Source organism: Chrysemys picta, chromosome 2, assembly GCF_011386835.1.
Source record: "Chrysemys picta bellii isolate R12L10 chromosome 2, ASM1138683v2, whole genome shotgun sequence".
Classification (NCBI taxonomy): domain Eukaryota; kingdom Metazoa; phylum Chordata; order Testudines; family Emydidae; genus Chrysemys; species Chrysemys picta.
Window position 1 is genome coordinate 161,057,028 of NC_088792.1, and position 26,404 is coordinate 161,083,431.

A 26,404-nucleotide genomic window follows, 5' to 3' on the forward strand; every position below is an offset into this window, starting at 1 on the left:
ACAAAAATGGTCAGTAATAAAATGCTAAGAATTATGATCTATTTTATGAAGTGCATTGTGAATGTAACTTAAAACATGCCAAAGATCTTCTCTGGCCCATCCAAAAAGCGTTTTTGTTTTTCTGATCGAGATGTCTTTACACTACATGTAAAGACATCTTGGGGTGTGTGTGTAAGATATCTTTACATATAAAATAATATATTACTTTATATAAATATAAGTAATGTATCATAATTAATATATTAATTATAAAACACTACATATATTCATAATTATAATAGCGTAAATACATTATATCATAATTATGGGTATAATGTTAAATAGCATTTATCGTCCATGTGTTGTGAGCATGCGCACGCTCACAGATGAAAAATGATGTTTATATAAACATACACACACACAGATGAAAAATGATGAGGTATGTATTATTATTAAAAGTAACCACTGTATTCTTGCTATTCCATAATATAATAGATCTGTCCTCTTAAAAAAATTGTCATGCTATTTCATTGTAATTTACCTTTCATCTAATTTCATCTCATTATTCTTATTTAAATCACATACATCGCCGTCAGCTATTCCTTTCTCTTTCACAGTGTGCTCTCTTTATCTGCCTATGGACTCTGTTCTCTGTTATCAATTGGCCATGCTGTACATATTCAGTCCTTTTTAATCTTCCTTCATAAATCAGGCCCTACTGATTTATTTTTGTTGCTATTCTCAGAGTTCCTTCACAAAGCTGCCAAGCCATTGAAGTAAATACACAGGGACCAAATCCCGCTTCCACTGAAATCAACAGGAGTTTTACCATTGACTCGATTGGGACCAGGATTTGCCTCAATTAAAACAGAGTTGTAACAAATAACAGGCTTGTATTGCAGTACTTCTCTCTTGCCCTCACAGTCTTGAGCATCTGGTTGACTAAGTGTGGGAGTACAGAGGGTAAATGGCCTTGCCCTATAAGGAGTTGAGCGCCCTCAGGTCCTACTGACTGTAACAGGAGCAGAGGATGCTCAGTACTTCTCTGGACAAGTTCAACATCTTGCAGGTTCTGGCTCTATGAAAGCTGCTAGGTGACATCTTTCCCTTCCTTGGTTATCTTTAAAAGGACAATAATAAATGGAATCGATCTCAAAGTGTGTTGAAGTTTCTTCAAACCCTGTTAGAGGTGGCTGTTTGTTTATTCCACTGCCAGGATGCTAAAATAACACTGGTCATATCAATAAACTTCTGTACAGTTAACGTGCTGATCACTGTTAAATCTGCAACAACTGCCTAAAGGAAATTAAATGTAGTATTTGAGAGGAGGGTGTTCTTGTGATTAAGACACTGGACTGAGACTCAGGAAATCAGGGTTTAATTTCCAGTACTTCCACAGACTTCCTGTTTGAGCTTGAGCAACTCAATTTCTCTGTGCTTTGGTTCCCCATCTGTGAAATTGGGGATAATGATACTTCCTTTGTGTGTCTCGATGGTTTTAAGATGGCAAGTTCTTTGGGCAAGGGGCTCTTTCTTACTATTGGTTTGTATAATGCCTACCATTCCAATCACAATTGAGGCCCATAGATGCTACCATAATACAACTAGATAATAAATTTCCAGGTATTATTTAGGTAGCAAAATGACATGGCAGAAATGATAGCAAATCGAGTATTAACTGAACCCAAACCAGAAGTATTCCTATTGAATTATGGGCTAACATGTAAGTCACTGTCACCTCTTATGGGTTCCAATATGCAAAAATTTCCTTTCTTCTCTCCTGTCAGGAAATGACAACAGTGAAGCCCTTCCTGAGTCTCTCCCATCCGCTCCTGGAACATTGCCTCATTTTATGCAGGAACCAGATGATGCTTACATCATTAAAAGCAACCCCATTGCCTTGCGATGCAAAGCCATGCCCGCTATGCAGATTTTCTTCAAGTGTAATGGTGAATGGGTCCACCAAAATGAGCATGTCTCTGAGGAAAGCATGGATGAAAGTACAGGTAAGACTGGGACTTATGTGTTCATGTGAAAATATCTTAGAATACATTGCTTTTTGGCAAAACACAAAAGGCAGAGGGGAGAAATAGGATGTAGAGAGAGAGTGAGATTTAGAGGAGAAGAATAAAGAAAGTTGAGGACAACAGCTCTTAAAAGATAGAAAGGGAGAGCCATGAATGGAGATAGTGTAGGAAAAGATTAGCCCTGAAATGTATAGCTGTAATTAACTATTCTGGCTGAATAGACACAGGGAAAGGGAGAGAGGAAACGTGAGTGGGGCTGCAGGCAGTAATAAGTGTAAACGGGAATGAAGTTTAATACAGTCAAAGTTTTAAAGAGGAGGTTGGGGCTTGATCCTGCTGCTTTTCTTGCCGCTGATATCAACGAGAGCAGGATTAGGTCTCGAAAGAGAATGACAGAGGGGTTTGGAGGGAGCAAGAGTCCCTGGTATTGCAGTTAAGACACCTGTAGCATGAACTACAAGTAGGGAAAACCTGTGCATTTATGGAACCCCTTGTCTCTACCCAGCGGGGATGAGCTTGGAAGTCCGTGGCAGTGCTACTAAATTGTATGGCTTGAATGGTTTTTTTTCCCCCTCTGTGGGATATTTGGCAGCTAATGAAGTTAAGTGGGAGCATTGCATCTTGTAAAAGTGTGTGTCTGAAAATAGAGAGTGAAGAGAAGGAAGAATGCTGAAAAATGATCAGATTTTATCATGCTCCTAGACCATCCTATAGCCTCTCTCATTTAGAGACATCTTGATAAGTATTGCAAACCAATTTAAAGCGGCACCCTCTTGTAATTTCACAGTTCTGTTTCCTTTATTACTTTCCTCCTCCTGTTAAATTCCAAGATTGCTAGGCAACTCCATGTCTTGGAAATAGCTGTGTAGATATAACATCCTCTCTGTGGGTACAATAAATTCCTTTTTGGGGGGAAAATGCCACCATTTAAAAAGAAGTTTCATATCTAAAATGCTGGTGGTGTAAGGCATTCATGTGTAAGTGACAGATTCTGAAGAGATTACACTCTAAAGGCTTTTTGTAAATGCTATTCATGAATGAATTTTAATCTTTACAGTTACCTTTTTGAAAAGCATTTAATAGGCATAACCTTTACTTCCAAAGGCATTTCTGAATCAATATAGAAGAAATGTCGTTCCTAAATGTTTTTCTTCCATATGGTTAATGAAAATGTGTCTTGTCCACACTGCAATTATGTTTTCTAAGCCTTGGACTAATAGCAAAATTGATTAAGAGAGAGCAACATAGATTTTTTTTAAAATTGCACAGGTAACATTGAGATTTTTGAACTTAGAGGCTCAGGCAATTACAAATTGGATATAGAACCTAAAAATTGCAAGCTTGAATGCAGCCCAGCATTAGAAAATCACCAAAAATTGTTACTATTTGAACATGGATATGGTCAGAATCCTTTTTGTTTGTATTTTCAGAATCCAAAATGCACGTGAAGGCTGCATACACTGAGCCATAACCATAAATTAAACTTTATTTTGGGACGCTTTTGAGACAAATGAAAAAATAGTTTATGGGTATTTTATTCTTTTTGTATGTTTACATCTTGTTCTGAGACACTTAATGGCGGGTGGTGGTGGGAATGGATGGAAAGCTCAGCGGCCTTAAATTGAGGGATAGACCCGGTGAAATTTTTTTCAACTACTTGTTTATTGCCATTTTTGTAACTTAGTGTAAACTTTCCAACAGCACATAAGTCCTGCTGACTTTAATTTTTTTTTACTTCTGCTCTATTTATTGCTGGGAGTTATAATGCAGATGACCAGATCGGATTTCCAGGTGTGCCTCTTTGTTCTGAGATTTGACATTTTATACCTCTAGTAGAAAATGGTACCAGTGGAATCGCCAATTCAAAAGCTAGAAAGGAAGATTCCAATAATTCTGGGAACTATACTTGTGAGATAGTGGGTACATGTGTATTACAAAGGAGTCTATAGGTATGACGAACACTGGGTAATAATTGCCCAGATGTGTCTCTACAACCCTGCATGTTCTATCCCTTTGGGCTAAATCAGGTGGTACTGGTACCTCCTTTGTTTACGTCCAGAGGAATCTGTATACAATTTACAATATATGCTAAACTGGAGAATGCGTTTAGTGCAAGACTTTAGTTCTTGGTATCTCTGCTCAAAGCAGAAGCTGTACTACTTTTGAGGTATATGGAATATTATTATTTATTGCTGTCTAAAGGGACTGCAGATTGTGCCATACTGTCACCGTCTAATAAATACAATCTGATTTAATATAAATACACTTTAATCTTGTTGCTAGGATGAAGATGCAAAAGTCATTTTAGCTTCACTTAATCATTAGATGTTTTTTTTAAAAAAGGAAGTAAGAAATACGGCACCTCTTTTTTTTAATTATCCATATTTAAATTACTGCTACAGGTATTCCAGCCTGCAGACACCTAATCTGCAGAATGGATGGATGTACTCTTGGCTCAGGAAGCCCAGTTGTGCTAGCTGTGGTATTAGGCAATATGAGCTGTGATGTCCCTTTAATCTCAAAGTTTCTTTGCATTTTAATGAGATGCACAAAATGTAAAACTGTATTTCTGTATCTAGATTCTCAACGACAGAAAAATGACTTTAATTCTCCTTGTGTGGGCCACAGTTTCTGAGGCATTCCATAGTCTTCAACGATTGAGTGAACAAAGCATTCACTTCTCAGGACATGTGGCGAAAATGCCGCATGTCTGAAAGCGTGTGACAGGTCATGAATGTGATTGCTTGTTCTGATTCCTGATATTTAAACCTGAATAGTATAATGACTGCTACAGTGATTTGTCCTAGTTCTTATCTGAGTCACTCCTCCAAGGTTTAGACACTAGCAAGACAGTTACTGGCAGGCTGGCATGGCATTTTGGGTACTGGGTAGCCTTCAGTTTTAGAGTGGTATTTGGAATTATGCCAAGAGTGCACCCTCGTCATTCAGAGATAGTCCCTAGAACTTGTGAAAGCAGATCACGTTAAATGGAAGTGGGAAGTGGGTCTTTCCCTCCCTGCCTTTCTGCTGGCAGTAAGTGTGAAAATTGCTGAAGGGATAAACATAAAGATGATGCCCCAAAACAGAAAAACACAAACAACAACAACCCTTCCCCCCCCCCAAAAACCCTCTACATTTCTAAAGAGGAAATGTAATAACAAAGCAAGGAATATATCTCTGCATATTCCTCCCAGCAACTCCTAATCAGATGTACACAAGAAGCACTTGGCAGTGGTAGCAAAGGCACAATGCTACTGATGGGTTTTATCTACAACTCATTATTACACTTGTATAAAAAGGTAGGAGGGACAGCTGGTGGTAGGCATTGGGCTTACTTTGGCACAGCAATGAATATTAAATATGATTTCCCAGATTTGGGTATTACAAAGCAGAAATAATAGTCTTAGAATAAGACAAAGGCCTTTATGAATTTGAAGAGTAGAAATAGTATGAAGAAAGGATGGCCATTTGGTTAAGCCTGAGACACAACAGGACCTGGGTTCCAGCCCAGCTCTGCCATAGCCTCCTTGTGTGACCTTAGTCAAGTCACATCATCTCTCTCTGCTTTGGTTCCTGATTTGTAGACTGGAGAGAGTCAAACTTCCTTTATTGCACCCTAAATCTATCTTATTTATTTACAAGGTAGGGAGTGTACTATGTGTACAAACAATGCCTAGCACAATAAAGACCCAGTCTTAGGCCATGTCTACACTATGAGCTAAGGGTGGGATTCCCCTGCTCATGTATTCGTACTCATTCTCTCTCATTGAATTAGCATGAGTATGAACAGCAGCATAGCTGTGGTCGCGGGGAGGCAGGGCTGAGTACATATCCACTGCGATTGTATGCTGCTGCTAGTGCCACCATGCTAATTATACTCACACTAGCTTGATGAGTATGTGCATACAAGCAGGGGAATGACGACTAGCTCACAGTGTGAGATGTAGCTTTAGTTGGGGCCTCTAGGTGCGTCTGTAATAAAAAAATTAAATTAAGGCATAACTTCTTTCTGATTTTTTTATTTTCACTTGAACATTCCAGAACGTACCTCAAATTATTTTTAAAATACTTCATCTTTGGGGTTCCCAACAGGATCAGACCTGTGAAGAGTAACTAGAGTTTTCTTTTCTGATAAATAAAAGGATTACAGCAATAACTGCTGTCAGCATTTTTCTCATTTAAACAAATAAAGCTGACAAATGATGAAGTTCTGTGCTGCTGCGTTATGTTTAGTGCATACAGAGCAATTATTCATCTGCTGCCAGCATTAGTCTATCTGCAGCTAAACCATCCAACAGCACAGAAAGCTTATTAGCATATCAGTACCACAATCATAATTTTATATTCTGTAAGGCTGTACTGTATAACAAAAGATGACAGTTATAATTTGCACAATAATTTAAAGGGTTGGACTTTCAGTGCTTATTAGAGTTATGCAAGTTATCAGGTACAATTCTGCTCGTGTTTATGACATGCTAGCTTTTGTTTGCATGGATTTTGGGCTCTGCCTATGACATTTCCTATGAACAATTTTGCTGGTATCTCTTGAGATGTAGGAGGTAGGTGGATATACCTTCTTGGTACTATTGGGTGAACTGCAGTGATGAGGAACTGCAGCATATTCCTCCTGCCACAAATAGGACAACTTTGTCCACGTTTTTCTAAAATAGTTGTAAATAGGATGGTGCTCTGATGAAGAAAAAAGTATTTCTAAGCATTTCCCAAGTATTTTGGATGCCTCTCTTGGGACATCTTAAAGGGGTCTAATTGTTCAGGAAATGCTGAGCACCTGCCTTGTTAAAACCAGGAACTTTTAATGTATCTCTGCTTAGGCACTCAAAAACATTAATCACTTTTGAAAAATTTAGGCTCTAGGTTGGAGATAACATATCTTAACAAAACTTAAGCCATAAATGGCTAAATCCAGAATGATGACTGCTCAAAATTTCATGGTAGTAATAAGGAGTCATTTCCAGGCCCTTACTATTCACGTTAGAAGGAGAATCTCTGTAAGTTGGTAGCAGTACAGGGACTATGAAACACTTTAAGCAGTTCTGGACGAGTCCAGTTCTAACAAGTCGCTGCAATATATAGCATGGCTTTATGATGTGCAGCATTAGGCAGACATATACATCTGAAAGTCATCTGGCATATGGCATGGATGCCCACACTTTGACCAGTTAAGAGCTGCATTGGCAACTTGCCTTGATTCAGGATTGCCCCAATGGAGCCTATTGCAGCTACCCTCATCTTTAAACCAGAGGCCAACCTACATACGTGGCTGAGCATGCAAGGCTCCATTTCTCTGAGCTGTTCCAATTGAGATGGGGCATTTTCATCACGGGGCGAGCAGTCTCTTTGCCACAGTGCTGTGTAACAGAGAGGGGAAGTTGCTGATAGCACTCCCGGGGCTGTGTTTCCATCGTAACAGAAGATACAGCTTTGTTCAGAACTGCAACATCAGTGTGCGTATTTAAACAAAACAAACAAGAAAGATGTTCGCTTGCTTGTTACAGAATGAGCATTTGAATGACTAACAGGGCTAATGAGACACCTTTATAAAAGGTCACAGGTTTGGCCATGCCATTGAGTAGTGTGACAAAGCAAATAGAGTAAGTGAAAGAAAGTAAAATGTTCTCTAACAGCTGCTGGCAAAGTAGCACAAATTTTGTTTTGCTTTACAGCATTTAAGGCTGATTTGACCTCCCCTCTAGTATTCCTGGTGGGCCTTATCTCTACTGTTTACTGAAGGAACAGGTTGACTTCCTAATGCCTTTCAGAAGTGAAATACCCAGCTGTTAATGATGCCTGAGATTAAGTGGAAGCCAATTTATGGAGTTCAGGTTTAGAAATTCCTTGCTGCTTTATAAACTTCACAGGCATGAAATATTTTGAGATTGAGTTTCCATTCATTTCCAGCCAAGGGGAAATAAGTATCTCAGGATGGCACAGGAGGGGAGAGAGAAAAAAGTGGCAGGAATGAATGTGCTCCATTTTTAAATTAATGCTTTTATGACCAGCTACCTTTCAAATTATTTGTGATGCCTTTTTACTGGGTTTGGATTATATCTCCACTCCCCCAGATTGTCCTACAGTGAGTGTCAAAGATGTGGCTAACAGCCACAGCCTATCAGTCTAGGGAGGGAAGGATGCATGGACCCTGACTCTCCTCTCAGTCTTGTGTAGGAAAAGAGAACCTCCCAATTCCACTGCTAGTGTAAAGGAGAGGAGAATCGGGGCCACACTTTGTAGTGTAACGTTATTTCCCCCTCTCTGATTTGTGGCTATCCTTAGCATATCATTTTACCCTGGAGGTGAGATGGTGTCTTTCTTGAACCAAGCTGGAAATATCTGGGGTCCCCTGAAATGCCCTTTGCAAAGAGCAGAAAGGATGCAACTGACGGTGGTGCTCTGTTCTGAAAGAGAATGTTAGACAAGATGACACAAAGCAATCTCTGGCCATAGCGACAATAAGTTGAAAGCAATCACATTTAAAGGGCATTTGTAGGAGAGTGGACACAACCACAGAATCTACTTCTGTGAAGTGTAACTATACATGAAAACAGTTTTCCTGATGGACTCAGTATTAGAGCTGGTTTAAAAAAAAAAAGGAAATGTTTAGATTTCAACAAGATTTTTAATGGAAAAGTGTTGATGAATCATCTAGACTTATTTCATTTTGATTAGGTAAAAACATTTAGTTTAATTACATTGTAAGTCAAAATAAAATTAAACTAAAAGTATAGTATATACATTACAATATTAATGTTAATTTAATTTCAACATTATTGAAACAAATATTTTGATATTTCCAAATTGAAATGGTTCAGAATTTCCAATTTGTGAAAAAATTTGGAATATTGGCATGATTCCAAATTTGAACAAAAACACATTTCAAAATGTCATAATTTCCTATAGGTCAGAAATTCAGTTTTCTAACCAACTCTGCTGACTATCTCCTCCATTCTCTTGCAGTAGCTCAGTAGAACTGGATTATGGGATTTTTTTCCTATGGCATTTGGCAGCTTTGCTGGCCGCATGGTTTTTCATTTGCTTTCCTCCTCAGTCCAATTGTTCTGTGCTTTTGTGGAACTGAAAATATGAGGATACCACTGTTGCTATATTGTGTGTGTGTGTGTGTGTGTGTGTGTTAGTTCTGATGAGAAATATCACCTTTCTTGTTTGTCCCCTGGAACTCTATGAACTCCTGAAACCCTCAGAAGAATCCCCATAGTGAATTGTCTCTCCACTACTGTCACCTCTTCTTCCCAGTCCCATTTTGCTAGAACCAGAGTTAAAACCTCCTGAGACTTCAAAGGAGACCATCTCCACTCTCACGCACAGTGTTTCTTATATTAAGTAAAACAGCTGTACCAGCAGCATGTATCAGAAATGGCAGGTCTCGCTAAGTATGTCCCATACATGCCCTCAAGCCTGATGTCCAGCATCTCTGGGTTGAAGAAAGCTCCTGCTGAATATCTCCCATGCCCAGCAGATTATGAATGCTAGACTATAGCAATTAGAGAGAGAACAGTTAGCTCTCTTCCTGTTTGTTCTTAATTAGGCAATCCTTTCTCCTGGTCACTGTCTCACTCTTTTCTCACTTCTTTTTAAGTTATTTGCATCTTTCTGGTAATGAAAATGAGCCTCCTATAATACTGTAAAAATTGAAAATGAACCTGTTTGCTCATGCTTCTCCTAGAACTAGTGCAACTTTGAGGAAATATTTGTAAACTTTTATCTGATGTATTATCAGCACAGATTATTCACCCCCAAAATAACTGGGAATTGTATGCCCAAATACAGAACCAGTGCTAGAATTTTCATCTGGGTAAAATGTATGGTCTGCATTACAACTTGTGTCCGGTACACCTTGCTCTTCATTAGCTCACATAACAATATGGAAGATCCCTGTTTGCCTTAAAATAATTTATGCTGTTTGCTCCCACAATAAGATATGTTCTACCAACTCTAGACTACTATGATCAGTGCATTTAATGTTCATTATAATTATTATGGGCTAGGAGATTCAAGAAGGACTAATCCCTTAAGAACTGTCTAAGGACAGACAGATAAGTGGACATAGGTTAGGGACAGGGGAATAACGAATTGAGACTCGTTTTAATATATACATCCGCTAGATTTACCCTACTTAGCACAGCACCAATGGGCCTTTAAGAGGGACTTAAATATAGGACCGCAGATGAACTCAGGGAGGTTGTACCATGCACAGGGGCCTGTGGAAAGAGTCTGAATAAAACAAACAAGATGCTTGTCTGAATGGTATGAACACCATCGTCTGTGATAATTGTAAAGAAAGACAATGCTTTAAAATGGTGGCTGGTTTACTTAACCCATCAATACAAGAAAGACTGGTCAGCTGGCGGGCATTCTCCATCAGGACCTCAGACCTTGGGAACTCACTTCTCCCCAGGACTGCAGCAGCCAGACTTACACAGACACCCTGGTGCACAGTACAAGGCTCATATTTTCTCCCTTCCTCATGAGTGTGGGTGGGTTGTAACTTCGGCAGGGATTCAGTGGGGCAGTCAATCAGTTCTTGTCACACTTACGGCGTTTAATTTGATCAGGCGTTAATTGACTGGCCTGTCAGTGTATTTTCAATAGGTTGTCAAGAGGGCTGGATGGGGATGCACTTTTATTGTAGTTTATAAACAAATCCAATCAGTAAATAAAAACATTTGGAAAGCAAAGGCAGAAAAGAGAAGATTTTTAAGGCAGATATTCCATTATTCCAAAGCCCAAACTCGGTCGGTAATTCTTCCGACTTGTGCATTCTGACCTACTCAGCTGTTCAGATTTAATTAGCAGTAATATGTTATTGTCAAACTAATTAAAGCTTTGCCTTGATTAAAAATGGAATTGGTTAATTAAAGAGAAAAGGTTTGGCCAACCTTAGCTTTATGCCTGAGTAAGATGTCCTGTATCAGCTAATTTTCTGTATCTTTCCTATTCAGGCTTGAAGGTTCGAGAGGTGTTCATCAATGTGACGAGGCAGCAGGTGGAGGATTTTCATGGGCCAGAAGATTACTGGTGTCAGTGTGTTGCATGGAGCCATTTAGGGACCTCAAAAAGCAGGAAGGCATCAGTCCGCATAGCCTGTAAGTGGAATCAGTGTGTGCTAGTCAAGCTTTTGCTGTTATGCTAGGGTTAAAGGTAACCGGGCACTAGGAAAGTATTGTCATTGCTAGCGCTCCCTGTGAAATACTACAGGAGCCTCAGAGAAAACACACCATATTTGTTCTGATGCTACCTTGTCGGAGCTCCTTTTTATTTTAATGTTGGTTGATGATTTTCTTTGAAGTGTACTCAGCAAGTCTGTTTCTCTTAGAGATTCTGCTTGGATTGCATGCACACAGGTGCAATGCAAAAAGAAATGTTAATGCAAATTGAAAACCTACTGGAATGTGCCCTATTGCTCTGTGCTGATGACAAGGGTCTAAAGACATCTGCAGAAGCATTTAACAATGTATGTCTGCTACATTTTTCAGAAAAATATGCAAGAATACATTAGAGGCTTTTGTGTTCTGCTATTCTAAATCTGCTTTTGAATATTGAAACACATCATTGATTGTGTGGGCTGATGTGGGGGAAGCAGGATGAGAACAGGAAAATGGGGTGATTTTTTTTTAATTACACTGTCAGCAGAAAACAAATGAGAAGAAAAATCTACAAAGAAAAGGGATAAAAACATCCCTATTAGAACTGAGACTAGGGTACAGCCTGCCAGACATTTTAGAGTCCCTGGAAAGAAGAGATTGTTCCTTATGGGAAGAAGCAGATCATTTACAATAAAAAATAAATAAAAAGAGCCTTGTTTTTAAGACATTAAAAGAGCCATTGAAGAAAAGTCAGGTAAATCGAACTAAGAGGTTATTCATCTCACTTGTGAACTGGGCTAATATTCTACTGCCTGGGTACTTTTATAGAGACTTAAGAATAACTTCCTCTTTCTTCATGTGGCAAGGGGAAGTTGTTCCTTATTTTGCTGTTTTCACATTTTAACATTGGCTTGGAAAACCAGGAGCTGTTGCTCCTAAGGTCATGCTATCTACTGTACTTAAAAAATATAGTGACAAGCACAACATCTGCTTCCCAAATTGGAGGACATTGTGAAGAGGATCAAAACTTCTTGTATTATAATATAACCAACAGTAATCTACTTAAGCAGCTATACTGTAAATTAGTGCCAAGGTTGTGAAGATGGCTAACTTGCCAAGGCTAGCTGAATTCTGTGTTCTAGATGTGTATAACATATTAGCTCTGGTCAAAAATTTTTGCTCTGCTTGTCAAAATTTTAAATACAGTAGAACCTCAGAATGATGAATACCAGAGTTATGAACTGACCAGTCAACCACACACCTGATTTGGAACTGGAAGTACACAATTAGGCAGCAGCAGCAGACCAAAAAAAAAAGCAAATACAGAATACTACTGTGTTAAATATCAGAGGGGTAGCCGCGTTAGTCTGAATCTGTAAAAAGCAACAGAGGGTCCTGTGGCACCTTTGAGACTAACAGAAGTACTGGGAGCATAAGCTTTCGTGGGTAAGAACCTCACTTCTTCAGATGCAAGATGTCTTGCATCTGAAGAAGTGAGGTTCTTACCCACGAAAGCTTATGCTCCCAGTACTTCTGTTAGTCTCAAAGGTGCCACAGGACCCTCTGTTGCTTTTTACTGTGTTAAATGTAAACTACTAAAAATAAATGGAAAGGTTTTTTTTTAAAAAAAAAGAGATTTGATAAGGAAACATTTTCTGTGCTTGTTTCATTTAAATTAAGATGGTTAAAAGCAGCATTTTTCATCTGCATAGTAAAGTTTCAAAGCTGTATTAAGGCAGTGTTCAGTTGTAAACTTTTGAAAGACCAACCATAATGAGGTGTTCACAACTCTGAGGTTCTACTGTACTTCCAGTATTTTTCATGAAAAACTTTCTGTTTTCTGACCTGCTGTATTAGCCTGTATAGTTTATGCTCTGCTGTTTAAACTATTTCCAAAATATGCCATATATGTCAGTTTCTTGCCCGAAGGTGGGTTTGAAAGGCATTCCAATGTGCAGAGAAGCAAAGTAAAGAATTAATTTAGAATATATTTCTTTTCAGGCTATGCTGGTGATGTTGCATTGAAGGTTAAATTCATCCCAGATTCATTCCTAGTATTACTCCACTAAAGTCAGTGTAGTTATAGTAGTCACCACTGAAAAATCACTATTTTCCAAGTTAGCACACACATTGCCATTATTTCTTGTAACATGTATAGCGAAAGCCTGTGGTTTTGCAGATACAGCTCATCTGGTCTGACAAATGTTAATTTCCTTTAATGGCAGCCACTGTATCGTAGATTAGAGATGAATTGTCCTATCCGCCCAAACAGTATAGAAGAAACATAGCTACCAGGCAGGTTGCATAATGCCAGTATTTGTAAAATACTGGGGAGAAGGGGCAGTAGTTTTCCTCAGGCTGGGGAGCTATTTCTGTCTCAGCCCATCTCTGCTCCTCATATCAGAATTGCTACACTGCAGTGTTATCACTCACAATCAACAGATCATTATCTCGATGCAGGAGAAACTAGGAAACACAATAAACAGCATTATGGCGAGGAGAAACATTAAAATCCAATGGCCAAAAGGACAGTACCCGAATATGAATGTTATAATACAGGGTGTTGTATGACTGGAGGTACTCAAAGCTTCATCTGGTTTTCACTTTACAATTACATCTGGTGCATTTTTCTCATGGATGGGTCTGAACTGTGTTTTTGCAGCATTGCCGTTAGTTGAGGATTCAGGAATATACTTTCTCTAACCCTCTTGTAGTCCCAGTTTATCTTTTACTTTTAAATCACTAATTCTGGTTATTAGGCAAATACCTTACATTGTTAATTAATAAGTAAGTACAAAGGTCTGTAAAAGAAGGAAACAATTACTCAGCTTTGATTTGCACTTATTACGTTAGGATTCTTGTAGGGGACTGGGAGTGAGAAATGCTGGATTCTGTTTCCAGCTTAGTCTTTGACTCACTGGGTGACTTTAGACAAACTACTTCTCCTTTCCATGCTTTCAGCTTACCCATCTGTAAAATGGGTACAATATTCCTCTGATCCAAGGACCATAAATGCTCTTCAGAATTAAGTAAGCATCATAAACTCAAATGACTATGAACACATTGAAATTTTGCCTTAACTGTGTATTTCCTTTTTGGCCCAGATGAAGATTGTTTTGGAGTTTGCTTCTACAATTATGCTTCCTTGGCAGGACCAATTTAAATAAAACAGTTGGGCAAACTAACAGGACAACATACCAACCCCCTGATTTTTATAAGTGACTGATTTTTCATTGGCTGATTTAGTTTGAATGTGTAAATTCAATTTTTATTTCACTGCATTAACTGTCATAACATTGAATGAGCTGATAATTCCCCCGTATTGCTGAGCTGCAAAAGACCATTATTCTGAATTGAATTTTTATTGACTTTTCTCTGTGCTATGATTTTTTTTTCCTCCCCTAACGTGGCAGAGTGAAAAGAGAACAAGGAATGAACTGAAGCAAGTGGTTGGTTTAGCTGTCTGTTTTTTTATATACATCATGCCAATCACTGTGGAATCTGATCATCTGCATAATACATACCTACCTCTCATAAATAATTTAAGATATTTTACAAATTTGGCAAGCATTCTGGACCATGTTCTTCCCCATTTCTGTGTCCTGTAACATACTGACCACAGTAGAGCTGTGCACCTGAGAATGGTATTGCTTCATTCACCATTCCCTTTGATGCCTTTTCTTGCGCTAGTGTTTTTGTGGGGGGTGGAATAGACAGCACAAAAACACTTCCAGAAATTAGAGCATCAAAGATGGTGGGACCTTTAGCACAGTTCAGACGAGCAAAATGAATAGTCTCTGAATAGGATTCTGTAAGATCCCCCCATGTGTTTTCAGGAGCTCACTTTGTCATGGACCTGTGTCAGGCTGTCTCTGATGAACAACCCAGTTGCTTAACTTGGAGCGTGGATTTTTGACTCAGGAAATATCCCCTAAGGGATCAGAGATGAGAACGTGCAGATCTAATCTGTGATAGTGCAGAGAGCACTAGTATTTCATTTCAGACCTGGATCACAGTACTTGTTGTTACACCAGTTCAGGTGGCCTTCTGTTTCACTCAGAACCTGTGATTCTGAATCGTAAGTTTAAAGCAATATTGCAATTTATGGTTTTCTGAAATAGCAGGTAGCTATTTTTGTAGAGCAATTTGGAAGACAGAGAAACAAAAAGCCCTTGTGGACATAGTTGTATTCTAAGTATTAATGAATAACTCTCTAAATAGGGAACCAATACTTATTTACAGTGCCCTACGTGGGGAAAAAAACATTAAAAGAGAATCATAAATGTGATATTTGCATCTTTTTCCAGTGAGTGGCTGACTTGCTAAAAATAAATCTTAATGTATTTATAAAATGTATAAAAGTGTAACTGATTCAGGGCCTCTGCTACTTAAGGGGGACGTATTTCATGAAGTTGTAAGCACTGGAGAAAATTAAATCAATAAATCCACATTGTGGAATTTGAGGCACTCTGTTTAAAGAAAACGACTTTGTCTAACAGAAACATCCTCACTTGGAGTACATGCTGTAAATAACCTTCCTTCTGGTTAGTCTCTCATGTGCTTGCATGGCTGCAAGGAATGTGTCGTCTATTACCGGGCAAATCTAGATTCTGGCACAGGGATCCCCATGGGTAAGGGGTTTCTTTCCCAAGGCTGAACATCAGTGGTGGAACTGCTTGGGGAGGCTGCTCCAATCTAATAGAGTAGCCTCTGCAGTGCTAGCATGGAAGAGGTGGGGAAGGAGGACTAGAGGATTTGTGTAATAGGAGATTTATCTGTCACCTGGGAATCTCCTTGGGGAAGAAGTGGAAAGCTTTCCCAAGGGTGTGGAGAAGTGATGGAGGCAACTCTACCCTAAGAGGGTAGCCAGTATCCCTACCATCACCTTGAGTGGAGAAATTTTTCCAACAGTGAATGCGCTGGCCACGTCAGCCTTTCCTCCAGTCAAACCTAAAGCATGACCATCGGAGGAGTCCCAACATACGTGGGCTCTGTGCCAGTGGTGTGCACCCTTCCATGCGTCCCACCTGCAGACCTTCCTTTTGCACGGTGGAGCTTTGCAGTTCCTCTTTGCATTTGTAGAAGTAAGATCAGGATTTGCCTTTGTGGAATTATATCCCAATATCAAGGAGGACCAAAGGAGTATTGAATAAAAGGGTTCTTAAAACACACACATGGGGATATAAAAATGGGGTGCAGAGGTACAGCACCATTTAAGTAATCAAAATATGATGTAAGTGGGACTTAAGTGAATCTTAGACCTTGTGCTGGCCCCACTGTACGGGATGAATTTCATCCATTATGACTATCCTAATTTGCACTTTGGTGGAATCCTTCTGGGCAAGCCTCAAGTTGCTTTTCTTTCCTTATCATTTATACTTGGTTGGTTGTTGGAGGGAGGCTGTGTGGGTGTTTCTTTGTGCATTTGGTACTGGATGGGTTACTTATGTACCTTCTTTCCTGCCCACCCTCTTCCACTCTTTTCCTGGTGGGTCCCAATGCTTGAACATAGCTATAGTCAGATCTAAAAATCCACAATGGCTTAAAATAGTTTTTAAAAACCTGCCAGTCCCCATACAGTACCATTATTCTTCCTTCAGCCCTTTATTAATACTGTTTAAAGTTCTAACCCACTAAGTTGTTAACCAGACAGTATGTAATGGTGTCTATCTTGGAAGATATGGGCATGTTGTCTAGTGCTGGGGGAAACTGTATAACTTGCTGCAGTGTCTGCACAGATTTCATATTGCTAGTTACGGTTCTGTGCTTCCTTTTCAATTGTGTATTGATTGCCAAGTGTCTAAAGAATCTTTGGACATAATGTTTTTTAAGTAAACATTTATGCATTAGCAAATCCAGTCAGACATGAGGATAGTTAATGACGGAAGTTTTAATGAATCATATCGCCACAAAATACAGATCAGCTTCATTTGTTTTATTTTAAAATAATATCCTTTGACTGATTAGTATTGATTGGAAAAAACTGTTTTTAAAGTTGTTTCAGTGTCACTACAAAGCATTCCTGGAGATTATACTTCACCTTTTGAAAGCCAGAATGGTTTAGGGGGGATGCATACAAGGTGGGAGGGAGGAAGTTCTGGGTTCTAATCCTGATTCACTTGTGTGGCCTTGGACAAGTCACTACTTTCGGTCTCTGTTTCCCCATGTGTAAAATGGGGATAAAAATATTTATACACCCACCTTCCAGAGAGGGATATTAGTCTATGTTTGTCAAGTGCTTTGAACATATATAGTGGTGGAAAATTACTAAGCCTTATTGTTAATATCTTCCACAACATATATATAAAATAAACTGCATGAAGAATGGCTTTTGGAAAACCTCACATCCCAGCAGCTGAGCTTGAAACTAGTTCAAATAAACTGCATTGGTGATGTAACAACTGCATTCACCTCTTTTCAGATTTACGGAAAAACTTTGAGCAAGACCCACAAGGAAAGGAGGTTCCTATTGAAGGGATGATTGTTCTGCACTGTCGGCCACCAGAGGGAGTACCTGCAGCTGAGGTGAGAGAGGAGACGCTGGTTTTGACATCACTGTTATTAGCTAGTCTCTTTTGGACTGGATATATTTGAAGGGGAAGTGGGGAAGTATCAACTAAAGCCTGTTCCAGGTGTTTGTAAAAATCCAGTGCCATTACAATATTCTACTCTAGGGCGTCTTGACATGTTGTTAAAGCCAGTTCCAATTCAACTTTTTATTGTCAATGAAGTTGTGCCTAAGGAGTAGAGTAACGGGGAGGTGAAGGCACAGATATCCGTAGAACTGGCCTTTTCACCCGTGAGAGTTCAAGGATGACTGGATTTAAATATTTGCTTTAGAGACTAAATATGTGAGACTGCACGACAGTGAGGCACCAATCTGCTCTTACCTTTGTCTTGATGTTATTTCATTATTCCACCTTCAGAATGAAGTGGCAGGTGATTTTTGAGGCTTCTAGGTTGTTGTTTTTTTTCTAGATGTAATTACTTAACAAAAACAAGTGCTTATTTGAACATTTCTCTTCCCTCCCCATCATCTAACCACCTACCTCCAAAATAGCAGTTTGGAGTAGCACACACAGTTTGGGGTAAAATAGTTAGCACCTCACATACATACTCCCCTTCTCTTAATCACTGTCTGTTTTATTTTAAAATATGCAAGGGGCCAGAATTCGTGCCTGATCTAGGGGGAAAAAGTGACTTTAACAAGATGCACATAGAATAGCACTGTTCAATCTCACTGCTTTTATGCTGCTCCTCTTGCGAGTGTGCATCGTCCATTAGGGCTAAGCACTTGTCTTCATACCTGTCTTCAAAATGTCGGGGACACAGTAGATGCTTTACATATAAACTGTGGTGTAGCTCCATTGAGGTTAGTGGACTCAAACTAATGATGATTTTGGCCCTGTTGATGTTACTCTCTGCTTCCTGGTTCAGAGGAGGGCTTGTCTAATAACCCATGTACAGCAGTGGGCTAACTAAATGATGCTTAGTGAAATGCTTGGCATAGCTATTTGGAGGGCTGTTGCATTATAGATGGAACTACCTGCCTTTCTGAATAGCAGGATGTTCAGCAGGGGTGGACAGCAGTCCCACAACTCGGTGTATGGTACATCAATAAACACAGCTATGTAACTCCTGTGGGAGTTACAGTACTAGCTAGCTAGCTAATCCACCTTTGGGCTTGGAGCTAAGAGTCTGGGCCTGCCCATGCTGTATTGTGCTGTATTTACTCTCCAAAATGCCAGAGCTGCATCTGTAATGCTGCTATTTAGCATCCTTTGATAAACAGAGAAACTGATATCAAGTAGAAGTTATTTGTCTTTCAAATCACTATGGTATCTACTAATTGGAGGGACAAAAAGAAGCTGGGAAAATAAACTGCAAAGAAAGAAAACACAGTCTCAGAGTTAGATGGAAAACATGCTGGGCGGATGCCATCAAAAATCCAGGAAGAGTTAAGAAATGAAGCAAATTGGGTTACAAATTAAAAGATCTTGCAGGCTGGTTTAGAAATAGGGGTAGTGAGGAGGGGGAATGTGTATCTATACATCTAGCACCCATTTCTCTATCAAGAGAATTTCTGCTACTACATCCACCCCAATGGTATCTAATTTCACCCACTGCTCAGTTTACTATATCACATCCTTGAAAGACTTGGTTTTTTGCCATTAATTCTCCAAATACATAGGCTCCAGGGTGAGCAGAAAGTTTATAAGTGATAAATTAAACAAATTTCAGGCATTTTCTTTGGAAACAAAAGAAACAAATTTTAACCCACCAGGTAAATAAATGCTATCCAACCTAGCAAGAATGTATGCTGAACTGAACAATTATATAAATTTGGCTATTTCCCGTTGCAGATAGCTAAACAGTCAAAGACCATTTTCACTGTTGGAGTTCAGTAATTTGAAAGAAAGGGGATAAGAAATTATGGTGATTTAGAGCCAACATGTTTTGAATTTTATTGAGGTTTTGAGAATTATCAGCAATTTTCCATTTGAAAATAGATATCCAACCATGGAAAGTGTGATAATGGTCAGTAATTGGTGATTCATTTCTATGCAATTGTTGCCTTTTAAAACAAACTGGGCCAAAGATGCCCTTGATGTAATCCAAATGGATTTTCCCACTGTGCCATCATTATTGTTAAAGCATTAAAGAGTAGATACAATAGCATGTTCTTTTCTGACTGTTCAACTACATAGCAACACTTCTATTACCAATATTGAATTCCCCCCTAAATGAAATGATTGCTCAGAATAGTAAGTTTCTATAGTAGCACTTAAAGGCTTGGATTAGCATATTTAAAAAACCCTTGCCTTTTGAGGATGTACATCATATGAGGCTTAGAGTGGGACAAGACTTTCAGATGTTGAGAGATTGAAGTTATTGCCCCTCCCAGCAGTGTCGGATGGAGAGAAGAAAGTATATCTGCTTTAGGGCCATCTAGGAACACTGGGGTGAATCTTAGCAGAAGGGTTTAATAGTGTCATTCCAGTTGTCCAGGTCATTTATTTGTATATTAGAATTTAATGATGATGGTCTTTATCAGTGCTGTAAGGTGTTTTTATTTTATTATGGCACCCAGAGTTTTTGATATAGGCATTTCCCCTCCCTCCCCCAGCCTTAAATTGAAATTGACAAGTTGAATCCTTAAATCATAGAATCAGAGATGTAGGGCTAAAAGGGACTTCAAGATGGTTAGTCCATCCCGCTGTGCTGAGGCAGTACTAAGTATACCTAGACCATCCCTGACTGGTGTTAGTCCAACCTAGTCTTAAAAACCTTCAATGACTGGAGTTTCAAAACTGTCTTAGGTAACTTGTTCCACTGCTTAGCTATCCCAGTATTAAATCCAAATCTTAAAATGTAAAGTCAGGGCAGGTTGTTGGGGCAGTTCAGGGTTGGAGGCAGGAATAACTAAATGACTTAGGTGTTCAGAGGACCCCAGTGTTCAAAACTCACAAATTAGGCTCCAAAAATCATGAGATTGACTGACTTAAAAATCATGAGATTTAAAAAAAATAGAATTTTTATTTGCCTTCCTCTTTTTGAGGCTTTAGGGTTCACATTTAAAAGTTTTTCTCCGTAACCATGAAGAGTTAGCTTGCATTAGTCAAAAAATGTAAATTCCTAAGATTCTCAAGTTATCTCATGATTTTGGATGCTGAGGCTTTAGGAAAACACTAAATATAGTGAGACTCTCAATAAAATTGCAAGAGTTGGCAATATCAGTATAGGTTCAGAGCCAGTCCATGCAGAATATTGACTCTTACATAACTAGTTTGCCTGGATTTATCATTTTTATTTACCTTAAGCTTATGGGAATGGTACTACCTAAAGATAACCATTTCACCATTTGATACTCATCATTATTTAGACAAAACCTATTTGTTGTTTTCAGAATAATTCATTATTCCAAACTCTGCTGCTTTATTCTACCCAATTAAATAGAAAATCTCTCTTTCATAAAAAGTTAGGAATTATGTCAGATGAAAAGCTGACAGTTTAATGGTTTTCCACACATTAAAATTGCACAGCTCTCAATAAACCCTGAGTTACTGAGGTTGGTTGTAAAATGGTTATTGCTGTTAATAAAGCCTGTAAATCTTAACAGGTCATATTTGCTTTGGACAATAAAACTTCACATAAAGGCTCATTGTGTAAGGCTAATTCTATTCACATGAAGGTAAACAGCCTACTTAAAATAATTCAGTGTCTTTGGAAACTGGATACCAAATTCAAACCAGAACAGATCATGGTTTGTGGCAATAGTCCTTGTGGCTGTAAACTCATTAGTTCTTTGGGGCAGAAACTGCCTTTTTTGGGGACTGTGGTCCACGACTGGGGCTCCTGGGCACTATAGAAATACAAACAATTATTATTATTTATTAATTCTCATGCACTAAGAAGGGTTAGGGCTGTTCAGCACCTGGATGGGAGGCTTTTAAGAAGCAGCCAAAGCTTCCTGAATGGTGTCAGAGATTCAGTCCATTTATACGGTTTGCACCATGTTTTGATGAAAGTTTCCTGTTTAAGCACTGAGAGTTGGATTCAGAGAGGGGAAAATACCTATTAGATCCAATTTCGATAGCACCTATTCAGTCAACTGACTCCAATTCCTGTGATTTTTATCTCTGTGCCAATGCAGGACTGTTCCCTGAAATACGGTTTCTGAAGTTTGACTGAACAGTTTCCAAGGTCCGGCATATCCACTGCTTCCCTTGGGAGGTTGTTTATTTATCTGTATTGCAGGGATGCTGAGAGTCCCTGGTTGTAGACCAGGACCCCATAGTGTTAGATGCTGTAAAGACACCCAACAAAGAGATGGTCCCTTCCCCCAAAGTACTTACATTTGAAGTATTAACAGGAGACAATAGGTGGATAGAACAGGAAGAGGGAACACAAAGATGGTTAGGTGGCTGGTGTGCTGTGCCTGCTGCCATACATGCCATCCAGTTTTGCGTATTTTATAGGCAACATAGCACAGGAAGAGTTTTCAGAAGGGATTTGAAAGAGGAAGATGGGTTTGTGCTTATTTCCTGATCAAATGCATTCTCCCTGTCAGGAAGTCCTCTCCACATCACTCTTCAAGATTCACTCTAATTTTCCCCTTTCTTAATTTCATCCTCTTACTGCCAGTTTGAATCCCCTTTTGCCACCCCTAAATATTTGCACTCCATCCTTGATGTTTACACCCTTCAAATATTTGTAGTTTCATTTTGCCATCTTAGCTGAGTTTAACATATAAGGAATGATTAAAAGAGCTAAATATGGCTCTGAAGCTGCAAAGAGCTCCTTGCAGAATGGGGCAAGAGGCTCATAAATTGATCCCTGCAGCCCGTTGGGGATTGTGCATCACTCTCACTGGTAATGTGTAGTACTCAGAGTTCAATAAATAGAAGGGATTTCAGATGGGATTAATAAATAAATCAATAGCCGAGTCCTATATAAAGGCAAAGTTATCCATTAACAGAAGCTATTTATGTGAGGGAGAAGGCGGGGATTTTCAAAGGCAAAAAGGTGCACAACTCCCAGTAAAAGAGAGGCTTCCATTGGTGCTTCTGAAAATCTCTCCATTACTCTGCGAAGGATTTGGGGGATGCAGATTTTTAGAAGGACGTTGTACCCAAGAACACACAGCAGAGGTGATTTATTCAGAGGCTTGGGCAAGGCAGAGAAGAAAGTATGCACTTCTAATCTAATGTGAGTGTGAGAGAAATGGCAAAGTTGTTCCAAATAGTGGGAGCTGCAGGGGAGAAGGCTCTTGAACCAACAAGTTGAATAGAGAAGAGACTAGTACTAGATCAGAAGGGGAGTGAGGTGAAGATGTGTGTGTTGAAGTCAAAGAACGTGAGAAGGATAATTTGTTAAGTGGAACCTACAATGTCGGAGTCAGTGGGATTATTTTAGACTGGGAAGGCTGTGATTGTATTACTACTGAATGTTTTATAAAGCTGTTATGTGTTAGACTGAGCTCCTCCTGGGGAGCCTGTTACCTTTTATCCCATGCTGCAGAGGACCTGATAATTCTTTTGTAAACAGTTTAAGCTTTCGTGTGGATTGTGCATGAAAACGCATTCATTTGGGCTTATGGGCTTTGCGTGGGATGACGCTTTCCAGATTGTTACTGCAACGTGAAGGTTGTACATTACTCTAATCTGAGGTGGCTATAGCAGGGAGGACTAATGGAGGATGCAGCTTACATCAGGGATCTGGCAATGGTGACCTTTTCAATAATTAGTATTTGATTAGAATGTCTAACATTGTTACAGAAACCTAATGGACTCTGAAGAAAGGAAAGCATTGGATAAATATAGTAGGATGTTAAAAACCGTAAGGATCTTCACGAGTAATTTTTTCGAAATTTCCGTTGCCACAAAGTAACTATGAGTAGTCAATGGGCTACTAAGATATCCAGAAAGCAGGTAGCCACAACAAATCTGTCCCAACTAAGCAAAATTGGTCTGTAAGTTTAAACAAAGTGTGTTTCATAGCAATTTTGTAATTTTCCAGGGCTTTGGATTAGGCCCTGTGTAACAAGATGAAGTTTGGACAAATTAGTCAGCATGCAAAGGGAACCAGTGACTCTTAAAAAAAAAATAATTGGGGGCCATGATTAATCAGCTGGACATGAGTTTCCTGTGTGATACTGTGGCTAAAAGGACTAATGCCATCCTTGGACGTACAAATTGAGTAGGATGAGGAAGGTTATTTTGCTTATGTATTTGGCACTGGGATGACTGCTACTGGAGTACTGTGCCCAGTTCTTGGGTCCACAATTTAAGAAGGCTGTGGAAAAGTTGGAGAGGATTCAGAGAAGAACCATGAGACTGGTTAAACAATTGTTAAACCTGCCTTACTGAGAGAGACTCAAGGAGTTCAATTTAATTAGCTCAACTTATCAAAGAGAATGTGAAGGGGTGACTTGGTCCAGGTCCATAAATATCTATATGGGAACAGATATTTGAGAATGGAGGACTCTTCAACCTAGCAGACAAAGGTATAAGAAGATCCACTGGCTTAAAGTTTAATCTAGACCAATTCAAACTGAAAAGAAGGCACACATATGTAAAAGTGAGGGTAATTAGCTATTGGAACAATTTACCAAGGGTTGTGGTAAAGTCTCCATCATTGGCAAGTTTAATCAAGACTGGATGTCGTTTTCTAAAAAAAGATGCTCTAGTTCAAACAGGAATTAATTCAGGGAAGTTCTGTGGCCTGGTTTATGCAGCAGGTCAGACTAATCACAACGGTCCCTTTTGGCTTTATAATCTATGACAGACCTAGGCTTTTTATGTCATTAGAAATTCCACAGTTGCATATATCACCATTTTTCTAAGAGTATTGTCTATTTTTGGTACAGACATCCCCTTTTTTTCCCCCAAGGAAACTTTATGGATCTGAACCCAAATAGAAAACAATGTAGAAAAGCGATTTCACTCCCATTTCCTATCATCATGCCAGTATTTGGCCAAATCCCCTATAAAAGGTTCTGATTATTCTATCCACTAGGTGAATAGACTATTCAGGACTATTATTTTTCTGATGATCCAGCATGTTGTGTGGTTGAGCTAGTCCCCAGATAATCGATCGATCTCTTTATTTCTGTGACTGACTGATATAATCAAACCGCTGATCACGCAACACTCGTCAATAGAAAGCAAACGCTTTACAACTGGAATGAAATTTAAATCCAGTTCAGTTAATCATTTGAGCATGTCCATTGCCAACAATGTAAATCTTCATCTCTAGGATTATTTCTTCTGCAATGTAAAGGTGCCAAAGATCAGCTAGAGCTAAGTGTGGAGGTGTTAAAAATAAGCATTCTTTCCACAAATGACCCAAACCACCACTTATGTGTGGTCACCTTCCCCAAAGGAAATGGAAAGCAGGGTTCTTCTTCGAGTGCTTGCTCATATCCATTCCATTAGGTGTGTGCGCGCCGCGTGCACGATCGTCGGAAGATTTTTACCCTAGCAACACCGGCGGGTCGGCTGTGGAGCCCCCTAGAGTGGCGCCTTCATGGCGCTGAATATATACCCCAGCCGACCCGGCGCCCCCTCAGTTCCTTCTTACCGCCCCTGACGGTCGTTGGAACTGTGGAGCGCTGCTTAGCTGTTCTCCACTCTCCCTAGCTTAGTTCGTTATTCGCAGTTATAGTTATAGTTATAGTCCTAGTGTTTATAGTTAAATAGTTCAATAGTTTTAAAAGTTGTCTAGTTGTTATAATAGTTCAGGGGATTAAGGGGGTCGTCTCCCCCTTTCTCCCCCGGCCGCGGGGCCGGGCTCATGCCCAACGCTCCCGGCTTCAAGCTGTGCGCCTCCTGCGCTAAGCCTATGCCCACGAGCGACCCGCACGACTCCTGTCTGAAGTGCCTGGGAGAGTCCCATCAAACAGATAAGTGCAAGATCTGTAAGGCCTTCAGACCAAGGACCAAGAAGGAGCGGGACTTTCGGCTCCGGCAACTCCTGATGGAGGCGGCACTTAGTCCGGACGCTCCATCTACAAGTCAGGCCCCGGCACCTAGCGCCTCGGTGCGCAATGCCCCGGCGGCACCGGCCATGACGACCACGCGAGTGGCGTCAGATGAGCCTTCCCGGCACCGGACCTCGTCGGCACCGCAAGCACAGCAAGTGCCTCGGCGCCGGTCATTATCCCCAGGGCATAAGAAAGCCCATAAGACGGGGACCTCCGTGCCGAAGACGCTGGCTCCCCCAGTGCCGGGGGTAGAGCCGCGTACGCCGGTGGAGCACCGGAAACAGGTGCCTCCAGCACCGTCGACTCCGGCGCCGAGGCCGTTGAGTCCGGTGCAGACGGCGTCTCCACCGAGGCCGGCGGTGATACAGTGCCTCCCGTCGACGCCAGAGACCTTCGCGGCGGCGAGAGACTTAATAGCTCTCACGGAGCCGGCACCGCCTCAACCACCGGCACCGACGGCACCGTTGCCTCGCCCAGTCCAGTCGAGGGGGAAACCTGCCTTGATGCGCCCTCCATCGCAAGGGCTGGAACCTCGGCACCGATCCAGGTCCCAAAGCAGGTCCCCACGCCGCTCGCAGTCCCGGCACCGAATATCACCTCGGCACCGGTCGTACTCGCGGCCAAGATCTTCTTCGCGGCACCGCTCTACGTCTCGGCACCGCTATGATCGTCGGCACCGATCAACGTCGAGACGTAGTTCTCGGCACCGCTACGGTCGCCGCTCGACGTCGAGAGGCCGCTCCCGGTACCGGGCATACTCCAGGTCCTCGTCGAGGTCCAGATCCGACTCC

General features: G+C 40.3%; 1 protein-coding gene across 13 annotated transcripts in view; it reads left to right on the top strand.

The window, feature by feature from the left end:
- Positions 1-26,404, top strand: part of UNC5D (unc-5 netrin receptor D) — a 374,043-nt gene that overhangs the window by 217,102 nt on the left and 130,537 nt on the right. For all 13 annotated transcript variants that reach the window (XM_065584627.1, XM_065584624.1, XM_042840351.2 and 10 more), the window contains 3 exons: positions 1,767-1,985; positions 10,985-11,128; positions 17,550-17,653. In XM_065584627.1, coding sequence (XP_065440699.1) covers positions 1,832-1,985; positions 10,985-11,128; positions 17,550-17,653 — 402 coding nt within the window. In that variant the 5' untranslated portion in view covers positions 1,767-1,831. The remainder of the gene's footprint in view (positions 1-1,766; positions 1,986-10,984; positions 11,129-17,549; positions 17,654-26,404) is intronic.